General features: G+C 39.1%; 1 protein-coding gene across 1 annotated transcript in view; it reads right to left on the reverse strand.

Moving 5' to 3' along the window:
• LOC111571154 (poly [ADP-ribose] polymerase tankyrase-1-like) overlaps nucleotides 1–27,338 on the reverse strand; it is a 166,111-nt gene that overhangs the window by 83,135 nt on the left and 55,638 nt on the right. The window contains exons 5-6 of the mRNA XM_055004022.1: nucleotides 26,222–26,258; nucleotides 19,082–19,157 (exon numbers count right to left, since the gene is read on the reverse strand). Coding sequence (XP_054859997.1) covers nucleotides 19,082–19,157; nucleotides 26,222–26,258 — 113 coding nt within the window. The remainder of the gene's footprint in view (nucleotides 1–19,081; nucleotides 19,158–26,221; nucleotides 26,259–27,338) is intronic.

The raw sequence follows: 27,338 nt of genomic DNA on the forward strand, positions 1-27,338 counted from the left end.
GAAGGCTTGTAAATGTCAAGAGTAAAAAGAATGCAGCAAAAGTAGAAAACAACCTGATGCAGTCTGCGAGGGAAGTGAACGGGAGAAGAATTGTTTTCCAGCAACACAATGACCCGAAGCGTACAACAGGAGCTACACAGAAATGTTTTGGAGACAACAAGGGGAATGTTGTGGAGTGGCTGAGTCAGAGCTCAGAGCCTCAATTCAACGGGTAATTTGTGGCTGGACTTGAAAAGGAGTGTTTACTCACAATCCCTGTGCAACCTGACAGTTTTGCAAAGAAGAATGGGGTAAAACTGCAGCTTCCAGATGTGCACAGCTGATGGAAGCCTTTTCAAACAGGCTTAAAAAAACACATCTAATACTGACTTGGAGTTGGTAAATATTTTCCATTTTATATTTTAATTAAGTGACGTTATTTTGTATAAAACTGCTTTTACTTTGACATGAAACAGTCTTTTAAAATAAATTCAAAAGGAAAATTCTCTTAACCATGATTAAATGCTGAAAAGCAATAAAAGGCATCCAAAATGAGTATTTTTTAATAGGCTGTGTATCTGCAAGACTGAGGGTGGCTGGTTGGAAGCTATTACCTAGTAAGGCCCAAATGTAGAAAAAAAAATGAGCCCAAAAGAAAAAAAAAAAACCACTTATATATAAACCCGAAGATAGAAAAAAATTGCAATACAACAAACAAACAAATATATATGTATATATATATATATATATATATATATATATATATATATATATATATATAGTATTGTTTTAAGTTTTATTGTATTTTTGTTTTGCTCATTTTTTATGTATATATAAAATCAAAAATATAGAAAACAAATTTGCAAAAAATGAGCAAAAATATAAATAAAATCTTTTTTTATATATTTTAGATATGTATATTTTATGTATGTGTGTGTATATATATATATATATATATATATATATATATAGATAGATAGATAGATAGATATAGATAGATATAGATATAAACTCAAATATAGAAAAATAGCAAAAAATTAGCAAAAAAGTAAGTTTTATTGTATTTTTATTGTTTTTGCTCATTTTTATGTATATATGAAATCAAACATACAGAAAATAAATTTGCAAAAAATGAGCAAAATATATATACATTTAAATTTTATTTGTTTTATATATAACCTGTGCCCTTCAATTACTATTTATTTCTTTACAGTCCTCTGACATCATATATTCCCCTAAAGTGAAAAACCTAGTACACTATATTTCAATGCAATCAAGCCTTAGAGTGGCAGACTGACAGTGAACAATAACAATAGAAAAACCCTCCACTCTGTTGTGTTTTAATCATCTAAAAGCTCTTCTGTGAGGTGGACTGGAGTCGGGAGTGGAGGAGGGTAGAAGATGGAGGAAAACATGGGAGGAAAATGAAGGAGACGAGGAGAGATGTGGAGGGCGTGTTCAGACCGAGGTACAAAACACTAATCTTCCTTTCTGACTTCCTTTGGTCATATTTTAAACTTTTGCCCCTCAGTACGAACCCCGTGCATTTGAATGGTAGCTGCAAATTTAATATGAAATGTATTATATTTTGCTTATTTGCCAGTAATCTCAAATACTGTGTAAAAATCAGGTGATAAAAAGTGTTAAAATGCTATTTTTTCTAACACATCTCGGCATGTGCAGCCTGCCGATGTTAGTTCCCTCTTTGTTTCCATTTTTCCTTAACCTCTTCTACATCCGCCTCTCTCTCTCTCCCTCTCAGTCTTCCTCTTCTCTTTACAAGCCTGTCAAGCTGTTCCCATGACAACAGTGACTGCTAGCTGTCAGCAGTTGCCATAGCAATGAGACATGATCTATCTAGGAGGGTGAACGGCTGCATTTGGACCCTTTTGCTCGGTGTCGTTTAAATGTTTGTGTATTTGTGTGCAGCTCTGATCTTCTTCCTTAAGTTTGCCCTGCAGGTTCCAGACCTGCTACTCTCCACTTAACCCCAACGCTGCAGCAGCAGAGTCCTAACGCTTTCTCTTTAGCTTAAGACGGCACCAAAACAACAAACTACTGAGACATTTCAACTTAAATCCATGATTAATTGACTTTACTGTGACATTTCTTTTACAGCAGACCCGGCATGGAGCTCCAGTTTGTGCATCAATCAGTAAATGAATCCGTCCATCTCCGATACGACGGCTAATGTGTTTGACAAAATCCACAGTGAGGCAAGTGATGAAAAGCTGTCATTGATGTGGAGACACTTTATAATCAATCAGCAGGGTGACAGAAAATCAGAATGCAACCTGTGGAGCTGACACACATATTTATCTATTTGTTAGATTTTACAGCCTATTACTGACAATGGGATGGATGGATGGATGGATGGATGGATGGATGGATGGATGGGTATAATAATGAGCTTCATAATGAATAAACAGTTCCAGGATAAAAGTCAGTTTTTATTTTCTGGTCAGAGGGATGGGCTATCTTGGCTTCACACTACAGACTGAAATATGTTTTAAAAGATCTTTCTAATATCTAGTCCCTCCAGGAATTCACGATGATATAATTGCAACAGCGCACGCAAATTCAACCAATCTCCGTGAATTCTGCGTGACCTTGTAATTTTGTCCAATCATGGCAAATTTTCTGCAATTTTAGTCCGCCTCCCAACAATCATAGCAGTCCCCATACGTCACTGAATTCACTTCCTTGTTTATCATTTGAAGATGCATCCATCCATCCATCCATCATCTTCTCAATTTCCAATTCCGATATCAACCGATACAGATATATGTGGGCTATTTAACTAATTTTAGGTAACATCACATATCTCGTGGTGGAATTAACACACCATGCCTTATTTTATTGTGATGTCCCATTGGATGCATTCTCAGATGCAACAAGGCTTTCAGATGTAAACATTGTCTGTGCAAAATAAGAAAACTACTTCAACTAAAGTTATGGAAAAAATGTCATATTCATGCCTCTTTTTTTAAAAAATTGTCTCAAACAACAGTTCACACTCTCCCTCCCTCTATGAGTCTGTAAATCGAAAATCCAGGCATTATTTTATTGGTTTTCATGATAGGGAAAAAAAACGATAACGATATTGACCGATATTACATTTCTATGCCAATGTCAGTGGGCCAATATTATTGGACATCCCTAGTTGGAGCGTGTTAAAATATTAGTTTAGGAATAAACACTGTCAATTAAAATGTTTAAACATGTTCTGAAAGCAGAAAAAAACACAATTTTTTAGCAGTTGTCACAGTCTCCTGCAATTTCATCGCAACAAATACACTTAAAACATCGCAACTTACATCGCAATTTTTTTTAGAAAAGCTGCAGTGAATTCAGGCATTTTAGGGCTGCAACAATCTGGAAAAAAGTCCATGAAATCCTGGAGGGACTGAATATATTAAAACAAAACTGAAACTGACTCTTGGGTTGTTGCTCGGGGCAGAATTTCATAATTCAACCAAATGATGTCTTTAGATGAACCAGCTGGATACATGAAGAGCCAAATATTCCAATTTATCATAAAAACTACAAACTCTCTGATTTCTGTAGGTAACAATCGCTGTTTTTGGATTTTATAGTGCTGAGTAACATTAAGTTACTCTCTTAAGACAGATGAATGAAGGATTCATTCAATCTGCCCACCATTAGGACATGCGGTTTAAAGAGTTCATTACATTTTTCCTTATTTATTGCTGAGTGTAAAGTCATTGTGAGCTGTTATTGGTGATCACATCTCCAAGAAAGTTCATCAGATATATTTTTCTTTAATAAAGCAGCAAAAACATGACTTTAAAAATAGCCCAACATCCCTTTATCTTGCATCTGGCTTAATTTCTGCAGGCTCAGTGCTCATGTCAGAGCTGCACATCAGTAGCTGGACCCTCTAACAGGATGAGTAGTGTTAGATGGACGGATCAATAAACATATTAGCAAATCTGTGTGCCGTTCCTCTGACTGACACTCCTGCACACACTATAAGCCGCTGACAGCTCAGCCCAGCCAGCATCTTGGAAGATAAATAACCTCTAGCTAGTCTTCTCATCTCCTGCTCTCCATGCACACTCACACAGCCAGACACACATCCATATCTCAGCCATCACCCGTCTGTCTGCTCTGCCTCCCAGCCACAAACACTTTTCTGAGGAGCTCCGTGGAAAGTTTAAAGCTCTGCAGCTCAAAACAGTGACTTCAGAAAAGCACAACAGAAAGCGTCCTTCTCACTTTCCATCTCAGACACACAGGCCAGTTTCAGATTTTCTAGGTAGCTACTGTCAAGTGTTGTTGGAGGAAACAGGAAGTTAATCAATACCACTGACGATTATATTTTATTGTCTTGTCTCAGCAGGCAGGTTGAGACATCTAGAGTCTCTTTGTCTGCTTTATGGAGTTCTGCCTCTCAGTGAGGTGGAGAAGCATGTCAATGTCAGATTTATTTTTATAGCACTTTTAAAAGGCCTATGGCCAACCAAAGTACTTTACAGTGGAATAAATCACCAACAAAACAAAAGCAAATAAGCCAAAAAATAAGACAGTAAAAAAAAATGATAAAAGATCCATTAAAGGTGGCTCTGCTCAGCCAAAGTCCTGGGTGAAGAAGTGGGTCTCAAGACATGTTTTAAAAATGGAGAGGCTATTGGCAGACTGCACAGAGAGGGGCAATGTGTTCCACATCATAGGAGCCACAACTGCAAAGGCTCCATCTCCTCTGGTTTTCATGAGAGATGGAGGAACGTCCAGGACCATGTGGTCAGCTGACCTCAGGGCTCTGGAGGGTTGAGGCACCTTAACAAAGGCAGACAAATATTCTGGGGCCAGTCCATTCAAAGACTTAAAAACACATGAAAGAATCTTAAAATTAATCCTGAACCTGACCGGAAGCCAGTGAAATGAGGAAAGCATCGGCATTGTGTGCTCACGGTTCTTCGTCCTGGTTAGGAGACGAGCTGCTGCATTCTGAACAAGCTGCAGACGGTTGAGTTCTGACTGGCCAATGGAGACGTACAGAGAGTTACAACAGTCCATGTGGTTTCCACCCAGCCAATCAGCAAAGATCACTCTATGTTACATCACACTACATCTTGGCATTTGACCAATCAGCAGAGGTCTGGAACGTATCAAACTTTCTCTTTTCTCCAAAGTTGGGAAAAGACAGACTTGCAGCTCGGTCTTCTTCCATATTTGCGGTTGAAACGTCCAAACTATCCACGGTTAGTTGACGGAATTAATTTTACGGTTAAGCAGTTGTACTAAGTGATGACATTTACATTTCTTGGAATGGAACCATGTATGGTAACTTCACTGACCTTGAATTTCAACATGAAAATTATCATTTTTTAAAAAATGTCACAAAAAGAAAAAAAAACTGTCTTATGTCCTCGAATAATGCTGTGGTTGAAATTTTGAATTTAAAAGCATTTCAATGAGCGTCCTTTAAGAATTAAGCAGTGTGTAGACAATGGATGGATGGACTTTGCAATCCTAGGGTTAAAAAGTGACATTTTAAAGTTTAAACCAATGCACGCTTTTAAAAACTGACTTGTTCGACCACTTCACAGTTGACTCTTTCTGGACAAACTCCCTACATACATCTTCCTCAGATAACAACACGCCACAGGCTTGCATGAAAGCAACAGATTAAATTTGTCACTGACAAAAGCATTTTGAAACCTTTTCTACCCTATTTGTCTTGTGAGCAGTTAACAAATGATTCAGGGTGTCTTTTTTCTGTTTCAGAGGAACAGAAGTGTAATCTCTCCCCCTCAGACAGCATCAGGTTACACTCACAAACACACAGACTGTGAGAAATCTGTCCGGCAGAATTCACAGTCATTCCTGTGACCTTGCACATGTTCGCCTGGATTTGTAAACATGAGCAAACTTCCTCCGAGACGAGAGCCATGGCGGCCTCCACTCTGATCTGCGGACTCATCAGGATCCCAGAGGAGGCCGACAAAATGAGGGCTTAATATCGGAGGAGGGTTCCCAGGCAAGTTGGCACATTTTTCAATACAGACATGTCAGAGGTGGGATGAAAAGAACCTCATTCAGCCAATGTTTCATTTCCACAGACAGCACATTTAACGTCCTCCTACAACACTGTTAGCATGCTAATTATTGAGCCTCCAAACCAGGGCTGTCAAATTCATCTTAGTTCAGGTTCCACATTCAGACCAATTTATCCCAAGTGGGCCAAACCAGTAAAATCACAGCATAATAACCAATAAATAACTACAACTCTGAATGTTTCCCTTTGTTTTAGTGCAAAAAAGTGCATTCTGACAAAAAACAAGACAAAAAAACAAGACAAAATATTACAAAAATTAAAAGCGAAATGACAAAAATGAGACAGACGACATGAAACAAGACAAAAGAATTTGAGAAAAAGGTTACAAAGTGACAAAAAATTACAAAAAAGAAACAAAATAACAAAAAATAAGACAAAAAGACACAAGCGACACAAAAGGGAAACACAAAATGACAAAAACAAGACAAAATACTATAAAACTGAAACACAAAATGAAAAAAATGAGACAAACAACACGAAACAAAACAAAAAGGAGACAAAAAATAAGACAAAAAAGTTACAAAGCGATAAATGGCACAAACAAGACAAAAAATGACAAAAGCGAGAAACAAAACGACAAAAAATAGACAAATAACACAAGTGAGACAAAAAGGAAACAACGACAAAAACCAGTAAGAACAACAAAAACATGAGATAAATGACAAGTCAGACAAAGAAACAACAAAAACAAGACAAAGTATTACAAAAATGAGACACAAAATGACAAAAGAACAATGAACAAGCTAGTATTTTACTTTATGATCAAAACAACTTGTCATGGTCTAGAAATTATTTTAAATCTATAGTTTTACTAATTTACAATCTGCAGTTAATGTCTTCTCTGGAATTTTTACACTTTGAGGGCCGGATTAGACCCTCTGGAGGACCGCTTTTGGCCCACGAGCCGCATGTTTGACACCCCTGCTTCAAGTAGTTTATCAGAAAATCAGCAGTATAGTTGAATATACTTGATATGTTAAGTGATTCAGATGGAACATCTAAAGAAATAAGAAGCATTCTGCTTTTCCTTGAACCTGTAGTTAATTGGAAGAAACAGAACAACAGTGGAGCGAACGAGAAGCAGAGGTGAGCCACGAAACAGCAGCAGAGACTCACACTGAGCCCAAATGAAGCGAGAGCACATAAATTAGCTAAATATCATGAATAAAACACTCCGCTTTGAAATTCTTTGGTTTCTTGCAGCGCCGGCTGAACTCTGAACTGAACTTTAGCTTTTACGATGCGATGTGGGAGGTCGTTCTCTGTTAATGGAAGCAGGGAAGGCCGACGGTTTCAAAGGGAGGGACTCATGCACTAACAGAAACTTGGATGTTGTCTCTGCTATGTTTTTTCATTGTAGATAGTTTGTGTCTACGATAATAACCATCTGAATCCGAAGCAGTTTCTTCTGTTCACATTTTAACTCATTTTTTCCTGCGATATGAAGTCCAGCAGCTCCACATAAACAGCACAATCACGGCCAGAATTCGGGAGAACTAAGACAAAAACATCTTGTGCAGTTTAACAAACTTACAATGCAATAAATATTAAAAAGAAACTGAAAATTTTGATTGAAAATTGGAGGGAAAACAGAATCAATATTTACATTTTTCCAAGGTGACTATATATGTCTTTATATGATAACTATCTGTCTCAATGAGTCATTTTGTGTTTTTCTGTGGTCATTTTGTGCATTTTGTGGCCATGTTGTGTCTTTTTGTGGTTGTTTTGTGTCTTTGTGCTCAGTTAGTTTCTTTTTTGGTCATTATCAGACTGTTTTGTGGGGGTTTTAGGTCTTTTTGCGGTCATTTTATGCGTTTTTGTGGTCATCTTGTGAATTTTTGTGGTCATTTTGTGCATTTTTGTGGTCGTTTTCAATCTGTTTGTGGTCATTTTATGTGTTTTTGTGGTCATTTCATGTCTTTTTGTGGTTGTTTTGTGTGTGCTTGTGCTCATTTTGTTTCTTTTTTGGTCATTTTCAGACCGTTTTGTGGGCATTTAAGGTCTTTTTGTTATCATTTTGTGAATTTTTTGGGTCATTTTGCAATTTGCAGTCGTCATTTTGTGTCTTTACAAAATGGTAATTATCTGTCTGAAGCATTTTGTGTTTTTCTGTAGTCATTTTGTGCATTTTTGTGGTCATTTTGTGCCTTTTTGTGGCCATTTTCGGTCTGTCTGTGGTCATTTTAGGTGTTTTTGTGGTCATTTTGTGTTTTTTTGTGGTTGTTTTGCCTGTGTTTGTGCTCATTTAGTTTCTTTTTTGGTCATTTTCAGTGCATTTTGTGGGCGTTTTAGGTCTTTTTGTGGTCATTTTGTGCATTTTTGAATCTGTGATCATTTTAGGTGTTTTTGTGGTCATTTGTGCATTTTTGAATCTGGGATCATTTTAGGTGTTTTTGTGGTCATTTTGCAACTTTTTGTAGTTATTTTATGTGCCTCGTCATTTTTTATCTTCACATGATAATTATCTGTCTCACTAAGCCATTTTGTGTTTTTCTTTCAGTCTGTGTCTCTCTGTGTCATTTTTGGTCATTATCAGTCTGTTTGTGGTCATTTTGTCTCTTTTTATGACAATTTTGTGTCTCACTGAGTCACTTTTGTGTATTATATATTGGCCCACCTATTATAATTGGATATATTTTCGACTCGTTTGATGACTAACGATCCCCACTAGATTTTGCTTTGGGGCATTCTCAGTAAACACTACGTCAAACTGCAAAAACAAACTGAAATATAGCATGGTGTTCAAATGGTAGAAAATACTGTGGGACCTATTAGTCTTTAAAAACTACATTTCAAACACAGGCCTAGTAAATCCATTGTTCTGTTCCTGAAAAGTTCCCTTCTGAAGCTTTTCATCCAACGGGGACGATAAACACCGTCTCTATCCTCTCTCCCCGTCAATCTGAATCTTGGTCTTGCTCTTCGGTTGTCTGCTTCTTTGATGTTCGTGCCAACGAGGACACGAGTGGGTGATGATTCGCGCTGCTAAGATGTACATCCAAAATTCAAAATACTCCCAAACACGCACACAAACAAACCCACATTTCACAACAGGCGCACCGCGGTAGAATCTGAAACTTGCAACGAAAATCACAGAGAAAACTGAATTAACAAGACGACTGCTGGTTGTAACTACAGCTGAAGGTATAAGAAAGAACATGTAAAAAACTGAAACCCATTTCCTGTCTGTTTATCTGAATGTATCAGCTTCATGTCTGAATTAGTACGTTGGTCACTTTCCCATAAAACAACGGCAATCCTCCAAGCTTGATCCTAGAAATACTTCTGTATCAATTTTAACACAAGTCTGAATAAAACCCAGTCACATTAACAGGAAGAAGCGACAAACCTTTGAGTTCTGTGAAGTGATTTGGGGAAGATTTTTTCAGACATTTTAGCACCAATATTGGTCCAAAACCCTAACAAAAGATATAAGACAGACATCTTCTTCCTATTAAACTGATATCTTCCATAAAAATTTAACTTTACTGCTATGGAAAGAAAGACTAAAAGCTCAGATTAGGGATGTTTACCAATAATTAATGTAAGTTCATTTTGTTGCTTCCAGCTGTTTGTAGGAGTCTTTCCTCCGAGTTTATCATCTGTCTAGAATTATAAATGATCCTCTACATCAGGGGTGTCAAACTCATCTAGTTCAGGTTCCACATTCAGCCCAGTTTGATCTCCAGTGACCAGTAAAATCACAGCATAATAACCTAGAAATAACCCCAACTCCTAATCTTTCCTTTGTTTTAGTGCAAGAATGTTCACATTTAAGGAATTATCTTTTTACAAAACATCATGAACAACCTGAAATTTCTGAAGAAAAATAAGTTCAATTTCAGCAACATTCACCCTCAGTTTATCATTTCCACATTACAACTTCCAGATCACAGAGTGTCTACAAAGGAACACATTTAGTCACAGCTATCTGGAACTGAATGATGTAGTATTTTACTTTAAAAAACACACAAAACAGCAAAAACAAGACAAAATATTACGAAAATGAGACACAAAATCACAAAAAATTAGACAAACAACAAAAAATAAAACAAAAAAGTGACAAAAAAATTGACAACAAAGTTACGAACGGGACAAAAAAATGGCAAAAGCGTGAAACAACAAAAACAATACAGAAAACAGTGAAAAAAGCAAAACGCAAAATGACAAAAATGAGACAAAAAACAAAAGCGAGACAAAAAAGAAATACAAAACAACAAAAACGTGAAAAACAAAAGTCAGACAAAAGATAAAACAAGACAAAATATGACAGAGTTGTGGTTATTTGTAGGTTATTATGCTGTGATTTTACTGGTCACTGGAGATCAAACTGGGCTGAATGTGGAACCTGGACTAAGATGAGTTTGACTCCCCTGGTTTAGGGTTAAAGTCGGATATGTAGCTGTGATGGTTGACGGGAGGGATGGAGGGCGAAGGAATGCACTGTCAGGGAGAGTCCTCACACAGATAGGAAGACACCAGTGTGTGTGTGTGTGTGTGTGTGTGTGTGTGTGTGTGTGTGTGTGTGTGTGTGTGTGTGTCTGTGTGTGCGTGTGTGTTTCTGTGTGTGTCTGTGTCTGTGTGTGTCTGTGTGTATGGGAGTAAGCGGTAGGTTTCAACAGAGGCAGCTTGATAACACTCTCCACTCAGCTGTGTTAATAATATCCCACTCTGATGGGTCCTCAATCATCTGAGTGTGTGCACGTACACACACACACACACACACACACACACACACACACACACACACACACACACACACACACACACACACACACAGAGGCGGCTATATTATAGAGCAGGGTGAAAAGAACAAGAAGCTCCAAACTGGAGCTGTGGAGGGAAAAACAGACCAGAATAAGGCCCGATCCAAAAGCATGTGGATATTTGAATGCAGCTAAAATCCATATTAATTGTTTAATTGTCACATTTACTAATGATTCATTATGTTTTAAATGCACCCCTGCACACAATCTATTCTTTACGTCAATATTTTTAAATTATTTGCACTGTGCATTATGCAGTAAATCATAGATTTGGAGCCTGAGTATCATTTATTTGACGTACAATCGTAAAAAAATTGCAAATCTTTACATTGTTTTGCTTCTTTTACAGTAAAATCTGTGCTGCAGTCCTCTTGTATCAAAATGCATATCTCTGGAAGGAGGATTTTATCATCATATCCACTGGGTTTTAGAAATATTTCTGCCCCGGTGGACAATAAAGACAGACTCTCTTCTACTCTACCTTGAGGAAATAAAATAAAAGAGTAAATAACTCCTTTCACTCTGCATATTCTGTGACACGCTTGTTTTTAAGTTGCTGAAACAAATTGGTTGTGCTTTCTCTTTTCCTTTCTTGCAGTAATTGCAGATCCTGCTTTGTAGTGTGTACACCAAAGCTGCAGCAGCGTGCCCACACGACCAGCGCTGCTTGTTTTTTGTTTTTTGTTCCTTCTGTTCCAGCTCGTCCTCATCTGCAGCCCCGACTGCTTCTGTTTCCCCAACACTGGGCTGAGTTTCATTCTTCTAATTGTCCCTTCTGAGGTACATTTGGGAAAAACTTTTCTGGCTACGGGGGGTTTGTGCCAACTGCAGCTGTGTGAGTGCTGGCATGTTAACCAGGGGTGTCCAACATGTGGCCCGCGGGCCAAAAGCGGTCCTCCAGAGGGTCTAATCCGGCCCTCAAAGTGTAACAATTCCAGAGAAGACATTAACTGCAGATTGTAAATTAGTAAAACTATACATTTAAAATAATTTCGAGATCATGACAAGTTGTTTAGATCGTAAAGTAAAATACTAGATTGTTCTTTGGTCATGTTGTGTCTCATTTTTGTAATATTTTGTCTTGTTTCTGTTGCTTTTTGTCTGACTTTTGTCGTTTGTCTCATGTTTTTGTTGTTTTGTTTTTGGTTGTTGTCATTTTCTTTCCTTTTTGTCTCGCTTGTATTTTTTTGTCTTATTTTTTTTAAATTTGTGTTTTGCTTTTTTCGTTGTTTTATGTATTGTCTGTGTCATTTTGTATTTTTTTGTTTCATTTGTGTTGTTGGTCTATTTTTTGTCATTTTGTTTCTCGCTTTTGTAATTTTTTGTCTCGTTTTTGTCAATTGTACATTTTTTTGTCGCTTTGTAACTTTTTTGTCTAATTTTTTCTCTTTTTTGCTTTGGTTCATGTCATTTGACTCATTTTTTGTCGTTTTGTGTTTCCTTTTTGTCTCACTTGTGTTTTTTGTCTCATTTTTGTCATTTTGTGTTTTGCTTCATTCAGTGTTTTGTGTCTTTTGTCTACTTTTTTGTCATTTTTTGTCTCATTTTTGTCGTTTCTTCATTTTTTGTCGCTTTGTAACTTTTTGGCAATTTTTTTGTCTCTTTTTTGGCTTGTTTCGTGTCGTTTGTCTCATTTTTTATCATTTTGCATTTCATTCTTGAAATATTTTGTCTTGTTTTTGTTTCTTGTCTGACTTTTGTAGTTTTGATCATCAAGTAAAATCTGATATCATTCAGTTCCAGATAGCTGTGACTAAATGTTGTGTTCCTCCAGAGCAAGAATTAATCAATCAATTAATGAATCAAACATACTGACAGCTGGTTAAAGGGTCAAAATGAGTTCCTCCAGTCCTACCTGAACACACACCATCCACATACTTTTGCTCACACAGTCTCTTGTATGTTGTGCACAAGCAGAGCCTTTTTAATTCTTCATCTGTAATCAACATTTACGCTCCAGATCCGAGTTTGTTTATGAGAGAGGTTCTGCGATACCGAGGAGGGAGAGACGGAGCACCTAGTGCTGTTTCTAATTAAACCGAAACCGAGAACGAGACGAAGAAGAGGCCGAAAGAGGAGGAAGTGGCTCTTGTTTAATTCTAAGAGAAGCATCATTATTATCAATCATTAGGATTCCGCCTCGCTCTGTTTTCCCCGTGATTATCGTTAGCGTCCGCAAAGCCATTTGTCTGCTTTCTGGAAGGGATGTTCACTCTTGTTTATGAGGATAGATGCCCACATTTAATTTATTGAATTATTTAAAAAAAAAAAAAAAAAGTGCTGTTAAATGATTTTTCACATTTACTTCGCTCATCTGCATGAATTAAATACGGAAACTTTTGCTTATGTGTGTGAATTATTCAGTACTTATTAGAATTCTATGATAAAGCAACATTTTTTTAAAAAGTCTGTGGGTAGATTTAAATGATACGCATTCATTTGCTTACTTATTTACTTTAGATATTGTGAAGATATTGAAGATTTGTGTCTGTTTTTGGTAATAAATGTGAATATTTACCTATTTTCTACACTACAGTCCAACAAGGACAAGGATGACAAGCGCAAAAGTTTTTGTTGCCCCTCACTTTCATCTAATATCTATATTTTATAAGCAGAAGTCTCTGTAATTTCTGTCAGCAGTGCCCCATTAAATTACCCTAAGACCATAACAAGGATGAAACTGCATCGCTGTGAATATATTCCATCTACCGTGCATGGTTGCCCCCAGTCTGAGCAATTAAAGAGCATTACAAATACAGATTGAGCCTCAGAGGTCATTTCAATATCTGTTTGAGCACAATTTATACATTCTGGAAATGATGGCATTCATCTGCTTATGGCCCATTAAATTCCTGCGCCTCTCAATGATCTCTTGTGTTTGTCCCCCGCATCTCCGAAGAATTTCAAATGACACAGTTTTCCCTCAGGGTATCAGGCCACCTGCATAGATAATATCAAGAGGATGCGCTCTCATAATTATGGATATGGCAGCGATATGATGGATCCAAGCTGCAGCTGAGCATCATCAACAACACCGAAGCACCCGTAATTAGAGGAAAGAGCTTCCTCAAGGCTGTTGTAGCGTTTATATGACAAGTTAGCAAGAGCAGAGGGTTTAAGGCTCTCTGTGGCTCCCTGGTTATCCCAGCAATTGTCATAGCAACAGATAAAATATCTGCCTTCCTAACCACTAAATTACAAGAATCTGATTTCTGAAAAAAACACAAATGTCTGCGACCCAACCGATCTCTGAAGGCACATTTCCACTAGCACCTACTCGGCTCGACTCGGTTTAGGTCGTTTTCCATTACAGTTGAGTTCCACCTCATCGTGGGTGGATTCACAAACACTCACCGTCCTCCAACATGGTCTCCAATAATGCAGCGGTGGAGTCGAGGCCACTCTTCCTCCCACTGCTCGCCGGTCGGTGCCTGTAAATGGTGTCCATTTGGCTAAACCACTTCCAGCACCTCCGGTTTGACCCACTCCAACCGTTGTGGTCCTTGATGGACGGATAGTCACTTCTCACCTTTTCCAGCTTCTCCTGACACTGCTCCATTGTCCTGCTTTATCCGTGGGCGGCCATCCACTTAGAGACCTCCTGATAAACTTTCTCGTTGTGAGTCGCACCGTCCAGCTCCCTCTGTATTCTTTGGTCCGCCACCAAAGACAGAAAAGTCTCTACCTCTTCATTTGTCCACAGTACAGGTCTCGTGTGTCGTCACTCCCTGTCCAATCAGTGTCCTGCACTCTGTAGACGTCACATTATCGGCTCCACTCATCTCGCTTGGAACCCCGGCCCAGTAGTCACTAAAATAGTAGCTGGTACCAGGTACTACATCCTAATGGAAAACCTCATAAACTGAGCCGAGTAGGTGCTGGTGGAAAAGCGCCATTAGTTGAAAGGAGGCCATCTTGTTTTTAAAGGCGGGGTGACTCACCCTGAAAGAAAACCAAAGCTTGAGTTTTTTGGGTTTGGCTTTTAGTTTCAGAAGTTTCACAAGTCGTTTCCCACTCCAGGAAGAATAACATTTTAGAGCAAAAGCCCAATAGAGACACCCACGAGAACACAAGAGGGACCCAAAAACATGTTTGGACAATCGTCACTGCCAAGTGGAGCTTCAATTTCACTCTGCTCTCAAAGAAAAACAGGTTCAACAGCAGTCTTTGCTTCTGTCAGGTTGGAGAACAGCAACACAGAGGACTACGGGGATTACTTCATCTAAAGCTAGAAAATACAAAACTAGAGAGTAGCTGTTTTTCCTTCCAGTTATTCATCCGAGGGACTAATCAGTCATAAGCCAGACGTGCTGCTGTAACGCAGTGGAGCTCAAACTGAGGCTCAGGACTCCCTGCGGACGCAACCGGGGATGCTGCAGTCACAAAATAATTTCTATTAAGTGAACAGGACATAATACAGCACTTTTCTCTGCAAGCGAGTGTACTTTTTGTGTTTTACCTGGTATTTCATTTAGAAAGCCTGGCGCTTTTTCAAGCCCCGAAGTCTTACTGTATCCTCTGCAAACTAATGAGAGCGGAATTAACTGCAACCTTTGCTGACCTTGGCTAAACTCTCTGCTAACCTTGCTATTATTCAAGCGAGTAGAACATACAGTTTAATAGGATACACACTCCTCGTAGCACAGAGGTGACCAACGCAAGTGACTCACAGAAACTCATTCCAGTTCACTAAACTGCTTTCAATATGCTGGGCTTTGTGCATGACAGCGCTGGAAATTAACCCACATTTTGATAGTTCTTAATTCAGAAGAGGAACTGGTCCAAATTTAAATTTAAATCTAAACTAATTCAAAACAATCACAGGAATAAATGTATTTTTGGATGATCGTACTTTAAATGAGCTGTAAGTCCGACCTCAGCTGGCTCACAGGTCAGTGCAGCTCCTGGAGGGCTTCAGCTCCACATGCCGTCCAGCAGGTTGTTGCTTATTTTCATGATTAAGTTCACTTCAGAAACATCTAATTCGCCTCGGTTAACCTTTGTTGAAAACTAATTTGCAGTTTTAGATTAATGTCTGTCAAAATTCACATAATATATCTGGTGAAGACTCTGAGGAAGTGTATTTTGGGGGCAAAATGAAACATCACTATATCGACGTGTACAATTGTGAATACTTTCTAGAAAACAACATAGAGACTATGACTGCTGATTCAAAGCAGTACAAACACACATTTAAGATCTATACAAACACCACCGTTTCTTTACAGTTTGCATTTACGAACACCTCTCCTGCCCTCTGTTGACCTAAAGATTGCTTTTTGGTTTTTGAATGACAGAAACAAAGGGAGGATTACGCTGGGTTATCAGTTATTTTTAAATATATTTCTTTACAAATGTTCATGTTTTAGTTTTGCATGTTGTTGAAACTATCAGTAGTAACATTAAAATACAACTTAAATTGAAGGAAACCATCTTTAGTATGTTGTGTCCTTCAACACAGCACCATCTCATTCGCTCTCAGTCTACACATTTCTTTTTTTTCTAATTTTCTTCCTAGATTTGAGTAAATATTGGTCCCTTAAAGAACTAGTAGTACCCAACTGTCTCCCTTGTCATGGTTTTCAGATATAAGATCTCATTTCACAGCACAGACATTACCAGAACCACTACCTCTGCTTCAAAAATGAACAAAATAAGGGAAAAACAAGCGTAGGAAACAAACTTTTGACCAAAATAAAAATCCGTTATGCCAGTTTTTAACTGATTCTATTTTTGCTTGCATAAATACTGGACTAAATAAAATGAGCACTTAACTTTCCTGTCTTATACACAGTATTCACGGCAAAGAAAATTTAGGCAATCAGTCTGACCCTCTGTGCCAGATGAGGATGAAATTAATTCACCATTATTATACCCAACATACAGCATTACCAACTCACTATCTGACTAAATGTGCAATATGGTCAGAATTTCCCACTCTGTTTCTGAGTTATGGTGTTGAATAACGGCCAAAAAAGTGTTTTTGCAGAACATTATAACCCCACAGGGAAGTTAAACTTTGGCCTTTTAGATATAAAATGTCATCATTATTTCATTCTATTGGAGGTTTGAGAGAAACTTTGTCATAAAGAGCGAATTAATTCTTTAGTTATGGACGAAAACATGTTTGTGAGGTCACAGTGACCTTTTAATCTTTGACAAATTCTAACCAGTTCATCTTTGTGAGAAAGTGATTATTTGTACCAAATGTGAAGAAATTCTCTCGAGGCATTCTTGAGATATAAAGCTCACTAGAATAGAACAAAAGCAGAACACCTCCATCCACAGCTGCCACCGCTATGGAGGCATAAAAACATTTTCTCAGTCTGAGGGAACGTTTCATATATAAAGACAAAAAATTCTGCCAGTGTTGGAGCAGTGCTGGTTATTTTACATAAAAGACTTCTTTTACTGTTCTCTTCTTGCTGGTTTTCATTTCTAGCAGCTCAGAGTTCAAAATGGAAGCCTCCACCACATTTGGAAGTAACTGCTGGACGTTTTCTTACATCTGGGGTTTGATAAATGCCAACTTTGCCAGGATTTAGCAGCAACTTAGACAAAGAAAGCAGTTTGGGGGGTGTTCACTGTCAATCTAGTTTGGTCTCACCACACTGCCAGTTACCATTTTTGAGTTATTTTGTTAAATAACAGCTGATTTGAACTTCAGATTTGATATTCGATGTTTTATAGGGATACTTCAATGCCTCTGTACAAAAGGTGACCCAGTAAACATCATATAAAAGATGAACACAGCCTAAACAAAGTGAATGCAGAAGTGGCTTAAACCTGCAGCAGGGGGGTAACTTTGCTAATTGCAAAAAGTAGTCTGTGTAGAGAAAATGACCCTACTTCTCACTTGTTTTGCTCCATCAGTAAACGTTTTCTTAATAAGTTAATGGTCTCAATTGCTAGTTTCAAGTCTCTTCTAACTTCGCATTGGGTTTATTTTGTAAATTATGATCCCGTTTAGAAAGAATTACAGGAAAAAGGAGGATAAGCTTTAGGGCACAGGTACCTTGTGATTAACAAGTTGCGAAAGTAAAGGAGGTCCTCGGTTTACGACGTCCTCGACTTATGTGGTTTCGTCGTTAAGTCGGAACTGATTACGGGCCGGTCCTCGGTTTAACGTACACCGTTTTGTTGTTACACTGGAACTGGTTCAGTGGAACTAGTTAGCGAGCAGAGTGGACGAATAAGTCGTCACGCGGCGCTATAAGACGGCTTTATTTACATTTGCCGTCACATTGGATTATGCTATATTCACTCCCAAGCACAAATCAGACTTACAGTTTACATTTTCACCGGTATTTTCCTACCGAGTTGTGTTTCAGTGTGAGCTAACAACTGTTTTCGTTACTGTAGTTGTACAAATATGTAAAATCATCGATATCGTGATGCATGTAACGGCTTTGTTTACATTTTCACTGAAGTTCCGACTTACGGCGAAGATCGACTTACGTCAGTCTGTAGGAACGGAACTCCAGCGTAAGTCAAGGACCTCCTGTATAGCCAAGTATAATGTTCTTTAGTAAGCTCCACCCCTTGCTTGTCATGTTCGATTGCGAAAAACCAGGATTGTGATGTGCAAGTTCTAAACACAACGCTTCAAACGTGAGCCCACAAACCGTGGTTGCATCCACATTGTTTTGCAGTCTGTAGGTAACCTGTTCTTCCTTCAAAATAAAAGCCATACTCAGCCCTGTGCATGAAAGCATTTACTACGGAGCAGCATCAGGAATTGTGTCAAATTACAGCTAATGTCTTCCCACTATGCAAAGCTAATTTATTTGAAGAAATGATTAAATGTGATTAACTGCAGTGATACACAAGCAAACACGATAGCATCTCCACCGTTTGATGTTCCTCAATCAGCTGAAAAAGGGAGAAAAACTGACACTCAAAATGCATTCTGTGCCATCGTTATTCTTTTTTGTTTGGTCTCAGGGACAGTAAAAGAGTCGTCCCTGAGTCTGACTGTGTTTTGCATGTTGCTGTGCAGCGCTATTGTTCAGCACAAGTACTAATTTATTCACTGAAGGGTTTGTGTCTCCATTTATTAATTTTAATGACTGACAGTGAAGACGGGCCACTAATGCCTGCTGGTGGATTATTTGATACAGCCAAGGCCCACAGCTGCCAGTAACAGTATTCGTTGCACTTTCCTGTTCAAAAACGACAAAAAATAATAATAAAACCAGCATTCGGTTGGTTCTGGAACCCTATTGACATTCCTTTCGTTGCTGCGTCTTACCTTGCGGCCGTCGCTCGCGTGGCAGTTGACGTTGAGCGGCGTGAGCAAGGCCATTAACTTCTCCTCGTTTCCACTCCTGCAAACGTGTGCGCACACACACACACACACACACACACACACACACACACACACACACACACACACACACACACACACACACACACACACACACACACACACACACACACACACACGAGATAGAAAACAACCACAGAGGATTAGCACTGTTCCTCAGCGGGAGAGTGGGGGGGAAAGAAAATGAGGAAAAATGAGATAAGAAGATTGAGACTGAAGGGAAAAGCCTGGGAAATTTCATCTGCAGAAACAGACCGAAATAAAATATTTGCAGGATGGATTGACGGCTGTGTGTGTGTGTGTGTGTGTGCGTGTGTGTGTGTGTGTGTGTGTGAGCGTGCGTGTGTGTGTGTATGTGTTTTCCTGTGAACCTGACTGCAACCAAACCAAGAGAAGCTGTTAGAGAAAGCCCTTTGGCCTAGCTACAGAGGAGTTAATATTTTGTCCGTGTTGTTTTTCGGTGTTTCCTGGTTCTTAGGCTCGCTGCCCTGGCATTGGACGGCCACCAGGAAGTGTTGCCAAGGCAGCGGCCAATCCAACCATCATCCCCATGACAGCCGTAAAGGAAGAAGCTGTCAGTGGGTTGAAAAAAGGATTATTGTCTTATTCTTCCATGTTCCCCTTTCTCTTCTCGCTCTCTTCTTTTTACTTTTGTTTTTTCGATTGGGCCTCTCTTCCCTTCTCTTTGTTTCTGTAATTTTCACTCTCCACCCAAAAAAAAAGACATTCACATCCTCCCTGTCTTCTAGTTTGAACTCTACATCTCCTCTCAGTCTTGTCACTGTTGTTTTCCTCCATTCCAAACGCTATTATCTCCCATCCCTCGCACTCGATCCCTTTATCTTTGTATCTTCTTTCACTGTTATTTACCACAGCTCTCCACAGTTTCTTCCTCTCCGTCTTTATATCCAATAATCACTATCATCTCTTTTTCTTTCTTTTGCTCGGCTGTTACCAAACACGAGAGACTTCATTCTGATGCAGACCACATCTTTAGGATTTAACAGGGGCGGAGGACATGGTGTTCTAAGTTTGTGTTTGGATGTGCACCTGTCTAACAGATGTACGGACGTCATGATATGAAACTAGTCAAGAGACAGAAGCAATAGAAAAGGTAAAAATTGTTTGACTTTTGTCAGTGTATGACCGTTATTATGATTGTTGGCTTTATTGCAGAGTTCAATATCCCTCCGTATCACTCTGATAGTTGTTCAATATAGAGTCAAACTCTAGGATACGTCTCTGCTTCGTACTATCACCATGTCCATAACACCAGAATGCACCACACTGAGTGCTTTCTGACTGGCAGAGAACTGGTTCGATTCTCGTTTGCGAATTTCAACCAGACATATGTTGAATCAGACCCCAAAATTTGATTCCCAGTGTGAACCAGATTCTAGTCTGATACAAACGGGGATCATGGCAACATTGGTGCCTTTGGTAGGTGCATACAAAATCAGTAAAAATAGAACAAGTTTATTGTCTGGTCATGTCAGCTTTTAGTGCAACATGGACATCGGCTGGATTTCAGCAGAAGCTTGAAGCCTCGATTCGAAAAGAGTTGGCAGAAACTGCCATTTAAGATTCAAGAACTTTATTGCCATCTACTGGACATGACTGTGGAACCTGTGCTGCAGCCAAAATGCAACTGTTCCATAGACTGTACTTAAAAGATGGACGTCACCCATCGGTTTGTCGAATAATGTTTTGAAACTTTAAGTTTGACAATAAAACAATCCCTGCAGGAATTCGCGATGTTGCGATTGCAACACAAATTCAACCAATCTCTGTGAATTAATTTTGTCCAATCTCCGCAACTTTTCCGCAATCTTGCCCCGCCTCCCATGAGTTCCACCAATCATAGCAGTCCCCAGCGCAAACGTAACGCACGTACGCCACCGAATTCAATTCCTTGTTTATGGTTTGAAGATGCAGACATATCCCATTCTAATGTCTCTCATTTACAAAAAAAAATTACTGCAAAACAATTTCCTGATGTTCTTCACCAAAGCAGTGCTAAACTGTTTTAGACCTGTGCAATATTGTGGTGGAATATAAATGAAAATCATGGACTGACAAACAATTTTATACCACCAAACATATTAGGAAAGTGTCTGAAAGGAGCGAACCACAGACCAGACAAATCACCGTGACGGAAGCTGAAAGAATGAAGGAAAGTTAGATTAATTAACTGACGTGACAAGCCGTGACCGTGTGTGTGAACACCAGGATGTGAAATTAACTTTTTAAGCCACTGACAAATATGTCCAAATATGATTCATTCAATAGTAAATGATCATTTAGTGCCTGAAATCTACCAACCACACAACCAGTATCTGGCTGCTGCTAATTTCCCACCATGGTGTGCCAGGTGGTGGAAATGGGTTGGAGTTAGGGTTGTCCGATATCGGCTTTTTTGCCAGTAACCGATATGCCGATCATGTCCAACTCTCATTTTCCGAATCTGATATCAACCGATACCGATATATGTGGGCTATTGAACTAATTTTAGGTAACATCACAAATCTCGTGTGGTGGAATTAACACATCATGCCTGATTTTATTGTGATGTCCCATTGGATGCATTCTCAGATGCAACAAGGCTTTCAGATGGAAACATTGTCTGAGCAAAATAAGAAAACTACTTCAACTTAAGTTATGGAAAAAATTCCAAATTTATGCCTTCTTTAGTTTTTTTTTATTTGTCTCAAACAACAGTTCACACTCTCCCTCCCTCTATGAGCCGGTAAATATCGGTGAAATCCAGGCATTATTTTATCGGTTTTCATGCTAGGCAAACAAAAAACGATAACGATATTGACAGATATTACATTTTTATGCCAATATGGGGCCGATATTATCAGACATCCCTAGTTGGAGCGTTAAATAATTAGTTTAGGAATAAATATTGTCAATGAAAATGTTTAAACATGTTCTAAAAGCTGGAAGAAACGCAACTTTTCAGGAACTGTCACTGTCTCCCGCAATTTCATCGCAACAAATACATTTAAAACATCACAACTTGCATCGCTAACTTTTAGAAATGCTGCCGCAAATTCAGGCATTTTAGGACGCAACAATCTTGAAAAAAAAGTCCGCAAAATCCTGGAGGAACTGATAAGACATCATCATCTTGGTCTTTTGAAACCAAATGTAACAAGCAAGGGGTCGATCACAAGGAAGCCCTGATCAAGATCACATCTTCTTACAGCATCTATTGAATTTTGAAAGGGACCACAATTCACCGAATAATTAACACATTGTATTTAAAAAGTCTTGAGACAAACAATTGAGACCATAAACTTGTCAGGTGAACGTTCACTGAGGTAGGAGATCGAGGATTCTTCCCATAGACTTTTATACAACATGATGTCGTTTCATTATCAGAGGAATCGCCCCCTGCTGGCTGTTAGACAGAATGCAGGTTTACGTCTCTTCTATCATTCATGTACAGTCTGTGGTCGATTCGGTTAAATGTGTTTGATCCTGTGGGTAAACCGAACCCCATTTTTGTTTGTCGTTGAGCCAAAACTGAGGTATTTTAAAGGTGTAATCAGCAACAACGTACCTGCCACCGATTAACACCTTGAGTCATCCCTCCTCCAGACAGACATTCACACCTTTACTGATGTGAGTTTTACGTAATTAACAAGCTTTGAGTCATGACGTTTGGGATGAGAATAAATACTTGGGACTCCTCGCCAGTGAAACAAAATACAAGTCTGGATAAAGCATTTAAGTTTTACCTGTTTCTCACATCTTTTATCCTATTATTCCCATGGAAATCACTTAAGCTTCAAGACAAACAGATCTGCAGCTGCATAAACTTACATTTGGACTGGCTAAAGTTGCTTTGATCAATATTTAATGCAGCAAAATCATGTAATGGAAGAGGTTGCTCACAATACAACCCACACAAAATGTGAATTAATTTTAACTTTGCCTACCAGTGATAATCTTATTGTCTTTTAGTTCATTGTTTTGTTACACAGCGCTGTTTTCATTCAGTCTCTCTGCTCTAATCAGCGTCGGTTTCAGCCACAGATGACGGTTGTTTTCACTGGAACAGCCTGATAAATCCACTGTACACTACCTGCTCCGCACCAAATAGCAGATAAAACTAATTTAGCGATGAGCTGCGGATCACAGCGGAGCATTTAGCAGCTAAACAGCCAGATATTGGCCTCTGCAGCTGGCGAAAAGCAAACACAGAAACAAACTGTTTTCTGGAATATTCACCATTATGAGGCGATATGAGTTCACAGAGTGCTGTGCTTTCACAAAGTGGCCAAAAAAAATCAATAACTGTGGGTTAAACAACTAAATAAACAGGTCATGGGAAAAGATTTAGTCCAGCAGTGTCCAACATGTCTGTAGACAAGCAGTGTCAAACATGCGGCCCGCGGGCCAGAAGTGGCCCTCCAGAGGGTCCAATCCGGCCCTCAAAGTGTAAAAATTACAGCGAAGACATTAACTGCAGATTGTAAATTAGTAAAACTATAAATTTAAAATCATTTCTAGACCATGACAAGTTGTTTAGATCATAAAGTAAAATACTAGATTGTTCTTTTGTCGTTTTGTGCCTCCTTCTTATAATATTTTGTCTTGTTTTTTGGGGGCTTTTTTTGTCCGACTTTTGTTGTTTGTCTCAAGTTTTGCCGTTTTGTCATTTTTGTGCTTCATTTTGTCTCGCTTGTGTTTTTTGTCGTATTTTTGTCATTTTATGTTTGGCTTTATTCATTGTTTTGTGTTTTTGTTGTTTTGTGTCTTTTTTAGTCTTGTGGGTGTCGTTTGTCCGTTTTTTGTGGCTTTGCGTCTTATTTTTGTAATATTTTGCCTTTTTTGTTGTTTTTTTTGTCTTTTTTTATCTAACTTTTGTCATTTTGATCATAAAGTAAAACCGTATATCATTCAGTTCCAGGTATCTGTGACTAAATGTGTTCCTTTGTAGAAGTTGTAATGTGGAAATGATAAACTGAGGCTGAATGTTGCTGAAATTAAACTTATTTTTCTTCAGATATTTCAGGTTGTTCATGATGTTTTGTAAAAAGAGAATTCCTTAAATGTGAACATTTTCAGAATGCACTTTTTTGCATTAAAACAAAGGAAACATTAGGAGTTGTGGTTATTTATAGGTTATTATGCTGTAATTTTACTGGTCCGGTCCACTGGAGATCAAACTGCACTGAATGTGAAACCTGAACTAAGATGAGTTTGACACCAGCGATTTAGTCTCACGTTTGTACTTACATGGAGGAACTGTACTTAAAGAGAGGCTGTGTATATTTAAAGCATCTTCTAAATACCATTTGCTGATCTGGAAAATACCATTTTCCAGATCATCTCAGACTGTTGTTGGCTCACTGACGGCCTTAAAGGCACAGATCTGCCTTGCTAGGCCGACATCCCCATTACTGGCTGTCATATACGTTAACAACTACATCTTTTCTGTCAGCGCACTGCATTACTCTCACACTGTGCACGCTGTAGTTATTATTCTGCTATACAACCTAGCGAGGAAAAAAATAAAGCATCCTATAAGCATGTGTGGGAATTTATTTGACAGATTTTTCCATGAATCGCAGTAAAAAGAAACCAAACTAGAGATACTAGAGATAACACAAACCAAGATGTGCCTGTATAAAAGTTATGCTGTTTCTTGCCTTTGTCAGAATGTCTTCTGTTCATGTTGACTCTTTGCTGCAAGTAAAACTTTGCTTTGACTTGAGAGACGACTGTGAGTGTTAATTTGGAGAAGTCAGGATTCAACTGAAGAATTCTGATATGGATTTAGCTAAAATAAACACCTATGGAAGTCTGAATGAAGGTTTTATTATACCCTAATGCTTGTTTTTAAAAAATATTTTACACATTTTTTAAGTGTTTCCACAACTAGCCCTGCTTAGCAGACTAATTACTAGTTATGATGGTCCTGCTGCTAACATTTTTGGATCCATTGTCCATTTTTCTGTAATATTTTTGTTCAGATAATTCAGTTTTATCTGATTTTGCTTTGAAAAAGGTACATAAGGACAGTTATCGATATTTTTCCTTCATAAATTCAGAATTTTCTTCTTTTTTTAATTTAAATTGGTTTAATATAGAATATTTTTTTGGATTTTATGGGTCATATATCCACAAATGGGATGTATGGTATACCAAACTGTACAATCAGATTTGCTTTGCAACACCTAAAAAACACTTTCACACACCAAGTTTTCTTTCTTGTGCTGATAAACTACAAGAATCCCCACTTTTATTGTTCATTTGCTGACATTTTTGTCCATTTTTCTGTAATATTTTTGTTCCAATAATGCAGTTCAATCTGATTTTGCTTTGAAAAAGGTATATAAGGACAGTTATTGATATTTTTCCTTCATACATTTATAATGTTCTTCTATTTCAAAAATAAAGTATCCTATAAGCATGTGTGGGAGTTTATTTGACTGGGAATAAAATCTCCCTCTGAAAAAAAACAAGGCAGTGAGTGGCTCAGCTGCGATAGAGCCACACCGGGTTCACAGTTCACACTTAAACAGCCTACTGACCCCAGAATACACCGGGGTAACGCTATGTTAGGCCAGCTGCTTCCTTATGAGCATGTATGTGTGTGTGTGTGTGTGTGCGTGTGTGTGTGTGTGTGTGTGTGTGTGGGGGGGGGGGGGGGGGGGGGGCTGTTGAGGCATCGAGCGCTCACCCACCCACACAGAATCCCAAACCAAAGCTATTCCACTTCCACATGCAAGAGACGGAAACAAACACACACTGCCCACATGCACTGCCTGCAACCACAACATGCCTCCAAAACGTACAAGTGTCTCTGGTCCACGAGCTCCGAGCTGATCTGAAAACACCTGAGAAAGTGTGGGAGCCGAGTGGGAAAAAGGAGGAGCAAAAAAAAATCAACAAATGCAAGACTCAAAAAGGAGCAAAATGTGGAGAGGAAGTGGAGGAAAAACAAGGGGGAGACGAGGTGAAGAGGAACGTGGAGGGAGGCGAGGAAGGAGGAAAGTAAACAGACGGAGGAGAGGAAAACAAAGAGCATGCAGGAGTCGTGGTACTCACCTCGCCGCCTCCAGCAGCTCATCCTTCTTGTATTCACCTAGATGGTTACAGAAGATCATGGTGTCAGACAGCCGGCCGCTAACGCACATCAACCACACACAGACACACATGACCAGGCAGCGAGAACAACCACGGAAAGATCCACACAGCGGGAGAAGACACCATCTTTCTTTCTATCTCCTCCTCCTCCTCCTCCTCTATCTCCCTTCCATTCTCACTCAGTGCGCACCCCTCTGGCTCCGGTTGCCGTGACGATGCGTTGCCGGGAGCGACCACAGCACGTTCATTGTTTGGGCGACGGGCGGCGGACCGACACGCGCTCTGCCTCTACCCATCCGTGCGTCCTCCGTCCATCCCGGTGTTCATCTCCGGTGTCTCGGTCGCTGCTCATGTTGCAAACCGTCGTCCCTCCATCATCATCATCATCATCATCATCATCATCTGTATCCCCTTGTCTCCAGCTTTTCTCTCCTCTCTCTCTTTCTCCTTCTCTCTGCTTTTCTTTTTCTGTTTTTTTTTCTCCTTCCTCTCTGGGCTCAGGAGGCGCAGTTACCATTAAAAAAAAACACAACAGAAATAAACAAGCCCCTCCCCCTGCCTCCGTCGCCCTCTCTCTCCATCGCTTAGCCCTGCCTCCCCCGCTACTACAGTCACAACACACACCTCAGCATATGTGTCTCTGCTGCCTGGGAAACACACATGGGTGGGGGAGACGCCTGTTCCCGTCTCAAACATGGAATCTGGAATAATCCTGGATTCATTCGACCACTGACTGGCTGAGGCTGAACCACTAATTGATCACTAAATATCAGCATGAACCTGATGGATTTAGCTAAAACAGAGGCGTCAAATTCATGATAGTTCAGGTTAGTTCCACATTCAGCCCAATTTCATCTCCAGTGACCAGTAAAATCACAGCATAATAACCTATAAACAACCACAACTTCACATTTTCCCTTTGCTTTAGTGCAAAAAAGTGTATTCTGACAATCAAAAGACCAAAAAACAAGACAAAATATTGACAAAATGAGACGCAAAATGACAAAAGAACAATAAGCAATCTGGTATGTTACTTTATGATCAAAACAACTTGTCATGGTCTAGAAATGATTTTAAA

This window comes from Amphiprion ocellaris, chromosome 17 (genome assembly GCF_022539595.1).
Source record: "Amphiprion ocellaris isolate individual 3 ecotype Okinawa chromosome 17, ASM2253959v1, whole genome shotgun sequence".
Classification (NCBI taxonomy): domain Eukaryota; kingdom Metazoa; phylum Chordata; class Actinopteri; family Pomacentridae; genus Amphiprion; species Amphiprion ocellaris.